The sequence below is a fragment of the Oryctolagus cuniculus genome, chromosome 3, assembly GCF_964237555.1.
Source record: "Oryctolagus cuniculus chromosome 3, mOryCun1.1, whole genome shotgun sequence".
Lineage (NCBI taxonomy): Eukaryota > Metazoa > Chordata > Mammalia > Lagomorpha > Leporidae > Oryctolagus > Oryctolagus cuniculus.
The window spans coordinates 70,712,802-70,726,651 of NC_091434.1; the positions used below are offsets into that span (position 1 = coordinate 70,712,802).

A 13,850-nucleotide genomic window follows, 5' to 3' on the forward strand; every position below is an offset into this window, starting at 1 on the left:
ATGGTCTAAGTCCTTGGGCCCCTGCACCCACATGGGAGACCCAGAATAAGTTCCTGGCTCCTGGCTTCAGATCAGTGCAGCTCCAGCCATTGCAGCCAATTGGGGAGTGAACCAGCGGATGGAAGACCTCTCTCTCTCCCTGCCTCTCCTTCTCTCTTTCTCTGTATAACTCTTTCAAATAAATAAATAAATCTTTACCAAAAAAAGAGAGGGAGAGAGAGGTAGAAAGGGAGAGAAGGAGAGAGGGAGAGAGGGAGAAGGGGAGAGAAGGAGAGAGAGAGAGAAAGAGAGAGAGAGAGAGAATGGGGCTGGCGCTGTGGCACAGTGGGTTAATGCTCTGGCCTGGAGCACCAGCATCCCATATGGGTGCTGGTCCGAGTCCCAGCTTCTCCTCTTCCAATCCAGCTCTCTATGGCCTCGGAAAGAAGTGGAAGATGTCCTACTGTTTTATAGGAAGAAAGAAGAAGAAGAACAAGAGGAGGAAGAGAAGGAGAAGAACAAGAAGAACAAGAGGAGAAGGAGAAGGAGGAAGAGGAAGAAGAAGAAGAGGAGAAGAAGGAAGAAGAAGAGGAGGGAGAGGAGGAGGAGGAGGAGGAAGAGGATAAGGAGGAGAAGGAGGAGAAGGAGGAGGAGAAGGAGGAGGAGGAGAAGGAGGAGGAGGAGAAGGAGGAGGAGGAGAAGGAGGAGGAGAAGGAGGAGGAGGAGAAGGAGGAGGAGAAGGAGGAGGAGGAGAAGGAGGAGGAGGAGGAGGAGGGGGAGGAGGAGGAGGAAGAAGAGAAGAAGAAGAAGAAGATGAAGAAGAAGTAGTAGTAGTAGTAGAAGAAGAAGAAGAAGAAGAAGAAGAAGAAGACGACTTAAAAAACAGTGTGGGGGATTTATGGGATATTATCCAATGACCCAACATATGGAAATTAGGAGTTTCTGAAGGCATGGAAAGAGAGAATGGATTAGAAGGCCTTTTTTTTTTTTTTTTTTTTTTTTTGGACAGGCAGAGTGAACAGTGAGAGAGAGAGACAGGGAGAAAGGTCTTCCTTTGCCGTTGGTTCACCCTCCAATGGCCGCTGCTGCTGGTGCTGGTGCTGATCTGAAGGCAGGAGCCAGGTGCTTCTCCTGGTCTCCCATGGGGTGCAGGGCCCAAGTACTCGGGCCATCCTCCACTGCACTCCCTGGCCACAGCAGAGAGCTGGCCTAGAAGAGGGGCACCTGGGACAGAATCCGGCGCCCCAACCGGGACTAGAACCCAGGGTGCCGGCACTGCAGGCAGAGGATTAGCCTATTGAGTTGCGGCGCCGGCCTTAGAAGGCTTTTTTTTAAATGAAAAAATTACAGGAAACTTCCCTAATTTGGAGAAAGAAAGGGATGTCCAATTATAGGAAGCTCACAGAACTCCTAATAGACATGGCCAGAGAAGATCCTCATGATACACTGCAGTCAAACTCTCTACAGTAAAACACAAAGAAGAGACTGAAAATGAGAGAAAGGCCAGGTATTTTCAGGGGATCTCCAATTAGACTCACAGTAGACTTCTCAGCAGAAACCCTACAGGCTAGGCGAGAGTGGTAAGATGCATTGCAAGACTTAAGAGAAAAGAACTGTCAACCCAGAATACTGCAGCCTGCAAAGCTCTCATTTATGAAGGAAGGTGAAATAAAGACCTTCTATAACAAAAAGAAATTGAAAGAATTTGTCAACACTTGTCTAGCCTTACAAAAGATGCTTAAGGATGTGCTATACACAGAAACATGGTCACCACTATGAAAGAAGATGAAGGCAGAAAATCTCCCAATAAAAGTACAAAGAGAATCCAAAGTAAACAATAGGAATATTTTTGGAAAAATGGCAGGGGCAAGTCATTACTTATCAATAGTCACCTTTAATGTAAATGGCCTCAACTCTCCAGTTAAAAGATACAGACTGGCTGAGTGGATTAAAAAACAAAACCCATCTATTTGTTGCCTACAAGAAACACATCTCACCAGCAAAGTGCATGCAGACTGAAAGTGAAAGGATAGAGAAAGATAATCCATGCTAACAGAAATCCAAAAAGAGCTGGTAGAGCCAACCTAATACCAGACAAAATAGACTTTAACACAAAAACTGTTAAGAGAGACAAACAAGGGCACCATGCAATGATTAAGGGATCAATTCTACAGGAAGATATCACTATAATAAATGTATATGCACCTATTTACAGGGCACTTGGCTATTTAAAGGAAATGTTAATGGATTTAAAGGAACACATATGCACACTGGATATGAACACATATCTAATGCAATAGTAATGGGGGATTTCAATACCCTGCTTTCAGCAATAGACAGATAAACCAGACAGAAAATCAGCAAGGAAACAACAGTTAATAGACACTATAGACCAAATGGACGCAATGGATATCTATCGAACTTTTCTTGCTACAATTGCAGATACACATTGTTCTCACCAGTTGCATGCACAACTTTTTCTAGGATAGACTACAGGCTAGGCCATAAAGCAAGTCGCAGCAAACTCAAAAAAAATCAAAATCATACCATGTATCTTCTCTGACTACAATGGAATGAAACTGGAAATCAACAATTCAAGAATCTTCAGAGCATATGCAAACACATGGAGACTGAACAACATGCTCCTGAATGAACAGCGGGTCACAGGAGAAATCAAGAGAAATCAAAAAACTGTTGATAAACAGTTTTTTTTTTTCATATTATTTGTTGCACCCTTTACTTAGCATAGAGTTAATCTTCTGTGTATAAAGTTAATTGAAAATAGATTGTAGTAAAAAATAAGAATAGGAATAGGAGAGGAAGAAGGAAGAAGGATGGGAGGGAGAGCACGGTGGGAAGAATCACTACATTCCTGAGGTTGTTTTTATAAAATGCATGAAATTTGTATGCCTTAAATAAAAGGGTTCAAATAAAAGGGTTCAGGGGGAAAAATTAGAACTGAGCGTTGAAGGTGAGACCGAACCCCTATAATGTAAAATCAGGACCCAGGTCATCTGTTTCCCTCAGCCCAAGGTGTCCTTGCCTGTCCTTTATCAAAGGAATTCACTGAATTGAGAGAGTGGTACAGCTGGCCCTACCAGCTTCTAATCACCAGACCCAAGAAGCCATTTGCTTCTCCAATAGTCAAAACCTTGCTGGCCAGTATTGTGTGGAGGGGTCTGTGGAGGGGAATCCCAGGTCTGGGGCAGAAGGAAACCACCACTTAGATGTGGCCCTACCACTACTCCAGACCAACTGGAGTCTGCCTGGCCACCATAAATTCCCTAAAGAGCATGGCATCAGCCACCAATCAAAGAAGGTCACAAGCTCCACTGACCAACCTGGAACTCGGGCACAAGCTGATCATACACCTCTCAGCCCCAATTTCAATCCATAACAGCCTTCGCCCCCAACTCCTCATTGAGCCTGAGAATTAAGGAATCGCTGCCCGGCTCCTTGCCCTGTGCTTCGCAATAAACACCTGCTTTCTCCCAAGGTCGGTGATCGGCTTTTGTGCATCAGGAGAGCAGACCTAGCGGAGGGTTCTACACCAACACCTCCAGCTAGTTTGGGGGGTGGGGTGTTCAGCAACAAGGGCAACCATTGTCTGAAGCAGATTAATTTTAGTGCCCACTTCTCAACAGAAAGGGAAGGTAAAAGAAAATTCTAGTTACTTCATGACAAAAGCAAATCACCTTCACCTCTATATTGCCCTTGCTGTCTTCACGGGGACTCGTTACTGGACGCTGTTCTATAAGTGTTCCTTAGTTGAAGGTATTTTTACATGAATAATTCCAGAAAAAGGAAGCAGGACCATGCTAATTAGTTTTGATGTTTATTTGTGGTTTCTTAGTTATACGCACAAAGTGGAGAAAACCAAGCTTAGGATTTCAAAAGAAATCATTATGCATGATATACAGCTCAGGAATGCAAGGAATATCAGGATGACAGGCCATCATGTTTGTTTCTACACGTGTGTTTCCTCCAGGTTGTATGGGGTGCATTCTCAAGGAAATATTCAGGAAGATAGACAAGACAGCAGGAAGGCTCTTTGGGAGAAAAGGAAAGAAAAAATTAAAAGAAAAAGAAGCAGGAACAGGAGTGGGACTCTCTTTGTTCCTGTTCCTCCCCACGTGGAGAGTCCAGGGGAAAACAGGCGCGCAGTGGAGCCTTACTTTCTGCAGAGTGCCACCTAGTGGCCTATTCTGAGAAATTGTTTTTGTTTTTGCCAAAGGTTGAAAAATCGGAAATTCCAAAATTGTGAACAGATTTGACAAGTCGTTAATCACTTTTATGAGAGGGTGTAAATGCCAGTGGAAGAATCATTTGGACAGCTTTTGATTTCAGAAGTTTCCCTATTAATAATGGTCATGTCTTTGCCTACGCACAAAAATCACTTGACAAGGAGTCTATACCCCTCAGTCTCTGTTGAAGAAATACCAGCCAGCTCTCCCCACACCTTCCCCCCAGCTCCCCGGAAGCCAGAATGAATGAAATCCTGGCTGGCCCCAAGAGAGGTCTGGAAAGGAAGCTGGAGGGCAGCCTTCAGATGATCCCCTGCTGCTAGTTTTGTTTCAACTTTCCTTCCATTTAAGACGAAGCAAAGACTGTGACTGTGGCTCTTTGTTTTCTGAGCTGGGCTTTTCATTCCTCTACAAGTAGCTCTGCCTGCCTGGTGGCTTTTCTCTGAGCAGGCAAACGCCCCATGCTGGACATGGGTGCCAGTGATTTCAAGAGTGATATACAGAAAGAAGATGAAATGATGAGCCACAAGGGATGTCTGCCCCTCCTTTCTTAAAAGCATACTCACTGCTACTTCTAGACACAGCCTCAAACACATGAAACCCTGGAGTGCAGTGCTGGGAGAACATGGAGGCAGCTGCCTAGCAAAGGCTGCAACATCCTGTGTATATCAAAGGAGCTGGAACCAACTACAAGTTCCCTTCATGGGTCCTGGTTTCTTGTGTCTTGAGATGAGGATTAACTGAGCAGTGGGTCAAGATCATGTACACCCCAGGTCGCTTAGGAGAGCTGTAGGGTGGGGTCGACAACTGGGTGGGAAGTCAGACAAAGTGACCTCTGAGGATCCCATGCCCAGCTGACACTGGATTCTCCACACTCCTTTCACTAGGAGGCATGCGTGAAAAGAAATGGTCTTCCCGGAAGTTCGAGGTCAACGGACCACATATGAGTGGTTAGCATGCACTGATGATTGCATATGGTTTTATAAATGGAAGAATAAAAAATGGCAGACAGAGAAACTGAGACATCTAAGAGCTGATGTTGTGGGAAGTGTGCATGCGGGTGTTGGCAAGTCTATGTGTATACACACGTATATATGCTTATTCTCTGCCATTAAATCATGAACAAAACACTTTCTTTTTCTGGAATTTAGGTAAATCCTTACGTTTCAATGTTTGTAGAGCAGGACGAGCAGTATTTAGACACTAACTGGAAAAGGCCACCTGGATTGGTACAAGCATTAGGATCACAGCTGGTGAGGGGTTCCCAGGTACCTGTTTTGGTCAAAGGGATTGAGAAGAGTTGCTGAAGAAGTTTGTTTTCTGATGTCCTCAGGACCACAACCACATCAGCTGGGAGAGTGTCTCTGTTTTTCTCAAGAACCCCAGAAGCATCATATAACACCTGCAACACAAAAAGCAAATAGCAACTTAGCCAAGTCAACCGTCCAGTGCTGGCAGCACCAACAACAGGGCTGGTGAGTCATTAATCAAATTCTGTATAAAACTCATCTTGACACAGCCATGCAGTTCTTTGTAAAAATTTCCATTGACTTGTTTATTTTTATTTAGTTGAACTGGGAGTTGGGGGGTGGGGTGGGGAAGAGAGATCACGCACATCTGCTGGTTCACTCCCTACATGCCTGCAATAGCCAAGGATGGGCCAGGTTGAAGCCAGAAGTTCAGAACTAAACCCGGGGTTGGCGCTGTGGTGCAGCGGGTTAAAGCCCTGGCCTAAAGCGCTAGCATCCCATATGGGTGCTGGTTCTAGTCCTGGTTGCTCCTCTTCCAGTCCAGCTCTCTACTATGGCCTGGGAAAGCCGTACAAGATGGCCCAAGTCCTTGGGCCCCTGTACCCACATGGGAGACCCAGAAGAAGGTCCTGGCTCCTGGCTTCAGATAGGTGCAGCTCCAGCCGTTGCAGCCATCTGAAGAGTGAACCAGTGATGGAAGACCTCACTGTCTGTCTCTACCTCTTTCTGTAACTCTCTTTCAAATAAATAAAATAAATCTTTAAAAAAAAAAAAAAAAGAACTAAACCCACATCTCTGTGTTGGCATTGTGTTACAGGTGGTTAAGCCACCTTCTGCAGTGCCCACATCCATATGGGCACTGGTTGAAGTCCAATCTGTTCTACTTCTGATCTAGCTCTCTGCTAATATGCCTGGGAAGACAGCCCAAGTGCTTGGAGACCTGGATGGACTTTCAGGCTCCTGGTTTTGGCCTGGTCCAGCCTCGGCTGTTGTGGCCATTTAAGGAGTGAATCAGCAGATAGAAGACCTCTTTTTCTCTCCTTCTAACTCTGCCTTTCAAATAAATAAATAAATCTTTTTTTAAAAAAATTTATGGGACTTGCACTGTGGCACAGCAGGTTAATGCCCTGGTCTGAAGTGATGGCATCCCATATGGGTGCCGGTTTGAGACCCAGCTTCTCCACTTCTGATCCAGCTCTCTGCTGTGGCCTGGGAAAGCAGTAGAAGATGGCCCAAGTCCTTGGGCCCCCGCACCCACATGGGAGACCTGGAAGAAGCTCCTGGCTCCTAGCTTCAGATACGCACAGCTCCAGCCATTGTGGCCAACTGGGGAGTAAACCAGTGGATGGGAGACCTCTCTCTCTGTCTCTGCCTCTCCTCCTCTCTCTGCGTAACTCTGACTTTCAAATAAATAAGTCTTTAAAAAAAAAAGAGAGAGAAATCATATCAGAATAATCAAAATACATTGGGCCCCTACTCTGTGCAAAGCACCCCACTGGAGGCAAGCTTCACTGCATTGGTAGGCAAGCAGAGGCCGTGACGGAGCTGAAGCAAGTGCCACGGTCTCAGACCGCGCAAGCGGTAGGCTGGCATCAAAGCCCAGGCAGCCCGGGTGCATGCGCATCGCTGCTGTCCTCTCACTGCCTACCAAGAAACTCATGGGATCAGAATGCTTGCTCAAGGATGCGGAGCCGTTCTCCGAAGAGAAGGGTCCAGTTCAGAGAAATGTTAAGTATACCCCTTGGGAATCCCTTATTTACACATAAACTTTGCATGGCAAATGGATTCGGCAAAGAACACAGAACCCAGAGAGAAAAGGATCCTTTCTTTTCTAAAAACAAGAAAGAGAAAGAGGGAAGAAGACCAGGCAGGAAATAGGTGTGAAAGGACAGAGAGAGGCAGAGAGGGGTGAGATAAACAGAGCCGGACTGGGAGGCAGAGGCAGGCTGGAGGTTGGTGTTCATTCGGAGGACATTAAGGAAGGGGTCTGGGGCAGGTGTGGTGGTGCAGGACGCTAAGCCCCTACGCGGAATGCCCACATTCCACAGCCGAGTGTCTGGCATTCAGTCCCGGCTCCTCTGCTTCTGCTGTAGCTTCTGGCTAGTGCACCTGGGAGGCAGCAGGTGATGGCTAAAGTACCTGAGTTCCTGCCACCCATGGAGACCTAGATGGAGTTCCCGCTTCCTGGCTTCCGCATGGTGCAGCACCAGCTGTTGCAGCCATTTGGGGAGTGAACCAATGGATAGAAGCTCTGTTCATGTTTTTAAGATGAATTAAAAATACATATATTTTTTAAAAGACAAGGGATCTTCATAAGTTCATAGAAAATGTGTATTGTGAAAAAACTAAGGGTTTCAAAAACTTTTGCACAAAAATAGACTCATATTTTAATTCCATTTTCCATGAACTTTTTTGTGGCCAGATATCAGTGCTAAGGTGAATGAAATAGTTAAGCGTAAAAATTGGATTGCAATTATTAACAAAGAAATGAAAATATAACACGGAGAGGAAAGCAGTCTTCCTTCCTTACATTAGAACTGCCTTTTAACCGTCAGCCACCAGGCAAAGTTAATTTAAATGCTACGCTATGAATATGAAAGATCATTTTGATATATCTTGAATCAACAAAGTAATAAAAAATGCCTTTCATTAAACTCCTACCCCTTCTCTGGGCCCAGGGCCTCAGCAAACTCCACAGGAACCAATTAGCCATAATTCACATGGCTCCTTTGGGAGTTACACGTGCAATGAGTTGTTGGCTATGGGACCAGAGGGTTTCCTGAGTCAGTCACTAATCTGCTTCAGGAACTTGAAATCGAGATGGGGGCACAGCGTATGAAAAGTGGAAATTCCAGTTAATGTTGTAAAAGCTTAACATCTGGATGGTGGAGGGGTTGTTTGTTTTTTCCTTTTCAGCTGCACAGTTTTGGTGGCCTGTAGACATATGCTTACGGGGCTACACATGGAGCCCCACTGCGATATTCACCCTCCTCTGTTACCTACCCCTCTGCAAATGACTTTCGAATGTGAACGTTCACCACTGCACACTGTGAAAAGCTGTAATCTGTTCTCTCTCTGGAGAGCTGCCAGTTCTAGCCAATAGCTCAGGTGAGAAGCAGATGGCAGCTCTGTGGGCCACCCCAGCGGGAAACTGCTTCTATGCCATGGGTAACTTGGTGTGAGTGGCACCACTGAGAAAGCTGGGGAACGACGATTGGGTGTCCAAGAAGAAAGAACTAAAATGGGACAGAAATCTGCAAGCAATTTCATGAGCAGTGCTGACTGGGTGATAGGGACACTAACGCTTCGTCGAACTCTAGTCTAGTAACCGCCGCAGTGGCCTCACCTTGCCAGCATAGTGCTGAATGCCAAAGCACAGCTCCACTCCTTTGGGCCGCCAGAAGTATTTGCATCGCAGATGGTCTTCGCATTTGTCTGTGTGGACGTGCATGTTGGAAAGTTACAATATGAATGATTTCTTTTTCCAAACGAAAACACTCTTAAGCCATGAAAGACTCAGACTAAAGGCTCTCAGACAAGCCTGGTACTACCACTGTGGGTACAAGCATGCAGAGAGATCACCCATAGGGGTGGGTGTTCATGATCTGGACTTTGCTGAGTTGCTTAGGGTTGGTTTCAGTGTTAGGCTGCACCCCACATCACACGTTCTCCTGCTGTCACTAAAGACTCCTGGTGTGGACATTAATGACACCTGCCAAGTTGCTTAAGATCCCTGAGGTTAGCAGTGGGAGGCAGACTACCCTGGCTTAAACCCACCTTGGAAACTTGCAATGAGATTGTAGATAAAAGGAAACCACAGAGCATGGCCATTTCCCACAGATCCACTTCCCATCTGGGGAAAAGGCTTCACACTTGCTGTTCCTTCCTCAACAAACAATGTTTGCCCTGTCGTGGTTGTCACTGAGAGCCTACCAGGTGTGGATCTGTGCTGAGCACTAACGGGATGCGAGGACTGGGGCATCTCACTGTCTAAGGGAGGGACAAAGGAGCGAGGAGCACAGGAAACTCAAGCATCAGGTTGAGAGCAACAGAGGGGAAGAAACGAGGGCCTCTGGGCCGGGAAGAGGTGTCCTGTCTTCCTCCCCTGACCCAGGGGATGTAAAGAAGACAAAACTAGCCGGCCGGTCCAGGATGGAAAGGAAGGGAGGAATCTGCACTAACCTGGGCTAGAGGTAGATGGGCTCCAGGCAAAGGCAAAAGACAGGGACACCAAAGACAAGGGGGCCGGCACTGGCTCTGGGCAACAAGGGGGCCGGCACTGGCTCTGGGCAACAAGGGAGAGGAAGCTGGAAAACCGATGTCAGCTCGGGGTGATGACGTTTGTGATGGCAGCAATGGGAAAGTGGGAGGGGTTTAGGGATGATAATGGGTTTAAGACACAAATTCTGCCAGAACATTTGAGTTCAATCAAAAACAGGGTGTCTACTTTTATAATCTGTCAGGTAGCCAAAAGCCTGTAAGGTAAACCCACCCACGCACACTCGGGATGACATGAACAAGTTCTGCTCTGTGTGTGTGTGCGTGTGTGCCTTTGGTCCCAAAGGTACCCACCAACCAAGGTCTGGTCAGTTGCTTGGGGAAACCGGCTCTCCTCATCCAAAAGTGCAAGCAGGCCCAGGGGTTTCTGGAGGAACATGTCCAGGAGAGGCCGATTGTCCTCATACTCCACAGGCACCGCATCGATGCCCTCGCTCTGATACTCCACCTGCAGGGAGACACACTGTGGCTCTCTCCAGTCCGGAACAGGCCTGCCAACCACCAGGAGACGTAGCATCGACTCTCTGGCTCTGGCAACATTGAAGGCCTGTGTGATCATGTGTGCGGTGAAGGACTGGTCTGCGTATCACACCACTGAAGCTGTGCAACAGCTGTCTCCTACACACAGACTCAGAAGCTCTTCATTTAGAAATGAACCTAGAAAGGAAGTGAACCTGGAAAGAAAGCCATTTGGGTGACACAGAACACAGACTCCTACCCTTTGCCAGGGAATCACCAAGGGCTGGGAAACTGTGGGGGGGGGGGGGGGGAACCACACTCTGGGTTCCCCAGGGAAATAAATGGAAGGCGCCGGGGCTGAAACAAGGGCCATGACTGTGCAGGGCAGCTCCAGGGATGGAATCAATACCAGTATTTTTACTCCACATCTGGTTGATCGCATCACAGGGTAGTCTGTGTGTCTGCGTTAAGACAGTAGCCCTGCATCCACGGGGCTTGAGCAGACTGTTTTGCTACTGCAGCTCCTTCATACAAAAGGGAGTGTTGGGGTTTAAGTAAGGATTTGGGTGGAGCAGAGTCTACTTCACAAGCTGCGGTCACAGGGAAAGGGCCTGAGCCCTTGGGCCCAGCAGCTTCTTGCTCTGCTTTAAGTGTCATGAAACACAGAGGGGAAAGACTTCCATTTCTAGGAAACTGAGACCAGATCTTACTCCTCCCTGGAATCGCCCCTAGTTCCTGTAGGATCGGGCACACAGGATCTGGATGGCCAGCACAGGAGCAAGGGACCCATGTCCCGAATTCGAGAGCATCCTGTGACGTTCGGCACAGTCATGGATCGTTTTTGTAAAACAAAGTAGAAGACAAGGGGGCGATGGACCTGAAAGAGTTTCAGAGCAAGATTTAAACAGTTGGCTTGTCACAGCCCCACTCCTGTGGAGAAATGCATCCTTCAGCAGCACTCAGCACCTCTTCTGCTCCAGACTGAATCTAGAGTGTGGATGTACTTTGACGGCACGCCTCGCCAGCGGTTTTCCTCCCATCTTTGACCTGCTGTGTTAGCCTACAGGGTTCTGGGAGCCACCTCTGCCCTCCCGCGTGCACTTAGCTGCTTCACAGTCCCCGCTGACCTGCTCAAGAGCAAAAACGTGCTGATTGAAGTAGTACTGGATCTGCTCGTTGGCGATGTTGATACAGAGCTGCTCAAAGGAATTCCTCTGAAAGTTCTCGAACCCGAAGATATCCAGGATCCCCACGTTCATTCCGTCCTCCGCGTGACTGAATGAGAGATAAGAGGAAGCCTCTTTGGAGAAGGAACACCCCCGATGAGAACAAACGTGCCCCAAGGTCCTCTCGCCCCTACACCCTGACCCCCCTTGTGGGAAGCTATCCCACCACCTCTGAGGGGAGACACAGCTCAGGCGGTAGGTGATGTGTTCCTTGTCTTTCAATGGTTTTCTTTCTTTCTTTTTTTTTTTTTTTAGCAGTAGAATCCTTTTACATCTCACTCAGAGCCCCTCACACAAAGCAGATGAAAGAGGATGCGCTCTGTGTGAAGGGGCTGAGGCACTGGCTCACGCATTCCTCCACCTCCCAACCCTCGAAGCTGAATGGGAATCGTGCTCTTCAGAATGTGACGGTGCCCGTTCTTCTACCCTACAGGGAAAGCACCAATGCTTGGGAAACAATTCTGAGTCCTCGGGGCAAGCAGCTTAAGCAGCCGTTCATAACGCAGGCAATCTGTGTATCGGAGCACCAGTTACAGGCCGGGCTGCTGCACTTCCGGTCCAGCTCCCTACTGGGAGAGCAGTGGAAGATGGCCTGGGTGCTTGGGCCCCTGCACCCACAGGGGAGACATGGAAGAAGCTCCTGGCTCTTGGCTTTAGCCTGGCCCAGCCCCAGGCATTGCAGTCATTTGGGGAGTGAACCAGCAGGTTGAAGATCCCCTCTAACCTCCACCCAGCTCTCCCCAAGGCACTCCCCTAAACACTTCTCCCATCACTCTGCTTTCCAAATGAATAAATCAACCTTTTTCTTTTTTAAACGTATTTATTTTTTAGGAAACTAAAGGGAAACCAAATAGAATACAAAAGAACAGAGGCAGAGTTGCAAATGGGCTCTGGCCACAGTCAAACTTTTTCTTTAACAACAACAACAAGGAGTTGTATAGACGTAATCATTTAAGAGTCTGTGCTTCAGAACTCTCCGTGAAGTGCCTCGCTTGACTCTAACAATGACACTATAAGGTTACCATTGCTCCCATCATACAGATGGGAAGGCAGTGACTTAGAACATGCAACTGATCGAGCTACAGAGCTTGGATGCAACCCGTTTGTCCAGGTCTCAGCCAAGTCTATTCTCCCTCTCTCTCTGATACAGATGCATTTATTTATTTGAACTGCAAAGTTACAGAGAGAGAGAGGGAGAGACAGAGAGAGACAGATCTTCCATCTGCTGGTTCATTCCCTAAATGGCTACAACTAGCCAAAGCCAGGAGCCTGGAACTCCACCTGTGTCTCACATGTGGGTGCAGGGGTCTAAGCACTTGGGCCATCTTTTGCTGCTTTCTCAGGCACATTAGCAGGGAGCTGGATCGGAAGCAGAGCAGCTTAACTGTTGCACCCCAAAGCTGGCCGCCAAGCCTATTCTCTTAAACACCATACTTGAGCGACTCCATCAGCCATTCCCCTCTCAGGCAGGAGCACATCGTGTTTAACAGCCCTGCTGCATCTTTTCCAGGAGAAGGCCTCAGAGTGTTGCTAAAGAAAGCCCCAGAGAGGACCAGATGCTTCTGTTGCAGACTCCAAGAGGCGCTGAGGCTGACGACAGCTCTCCCGAGGCCTCTGCTCTGGGGGTGAACTTGCCATATGTTTTTGTCCGGCTGCAGCAGTGTATTGATGCGATTCACAATCCAGCTGAACAGCCTCCCGTACAGGGCTTTGGCCATGGCGTCGCGGACGTCGGCAGCCCTGTCAACAGTGTTGGCGCGGACGATGGTCTCGCCGCGGGTGACCACGCAGTGGGAGGTCAGGGCTTCCTGCAGCTCTTCCGGGCTGATGCCCAGAACAGAGGCAGCTGGAAGGAAGAGTAGGGAAGACACTGGAACATGGGGCCACACCCACAGTCAGTCAGTGTTTATTCAGTATCCACTACGGGCAGCACTGCATGCTGGGTGCCTCAGAGTCAGAGACAAACAAGCCAGGGCCCTAACCTTCCAAAAAGCTCTTTGGAGCAGTTTGACCTAAGAAGAGGTGGCAGGCAGTGTTTTGGCAAGTAAAATGGAAGAAGAGCTACAGATCGCATTCCACTCCTAGAGCCACTAAGTACATTAGTCTGTGAGGGCCCTGAACAGGCTGCAGCTGAGCACAAAGAGGCTCATGACTTTAGAGAAATCAGCTTGCTTGTGTTTTATAGCTGAGGATTCTCACTCCTTAGGCCCGCATAACTACCTGCGGAACTTAAAAAGTGAACAGGTGTCTGCTTTCCCTCCTGCAGATGCAGTCTCTGGATTCTGAATGGGTTCCAACCCCACAAATACATAAATATATTTTTAACGTGTAGATGACTTTCAAAAGCAGCCAAGGTTGAGAACCACTGCCCACAGTTGTCTTCCATGGAGCTCCTTCCTGCAGAAACCCACTTG

At 47.8% G+C, this 13,850-nt stretch overlaps 1 protein-coding gene across 15 annotated transcripts in view; it reads right to left on the reverse strand.

Moving 5' to 3' along the window:
• MYO3B (myosin IIIB) overlaps positions 1 to 13,850 on the reverse strand; it is a 478,997-nt gene that overhangs the window by 247,515 nt on the left and 217,632 nt on the right. For all 15 annotated transcript variants that reach the window (XM_070070710.1, XM_070070712.1, XM_070070711.1 and 12 more), the window contains 5 exons: positions 13,072 to 13,282; positions 11,338 to 11,485; positions 10,046 to 10,199; positions 8,820 to 8,908; positions 5,496 to 5,625 (listed from right to left, as the gene is read on the reverse strand). In XM_070070710.1, coding sequence (XP_069926811.1) covers positions 5,496 to 5,625; positions 8,820 to 8,908; positions 10,046 to 10,199; positions 11,338 to 11,485; positions 13,072 to 13,282 — 732 coding nt within the window. The remainder of the gene's footprint in view (positions 1 to 5,495; positions 5,626 to 8,819; positions 8,909 to 10,045; positions 10,200 to 11,337; positions 11,486 to 13,071; positions 13,283 to 13,850) is intronic.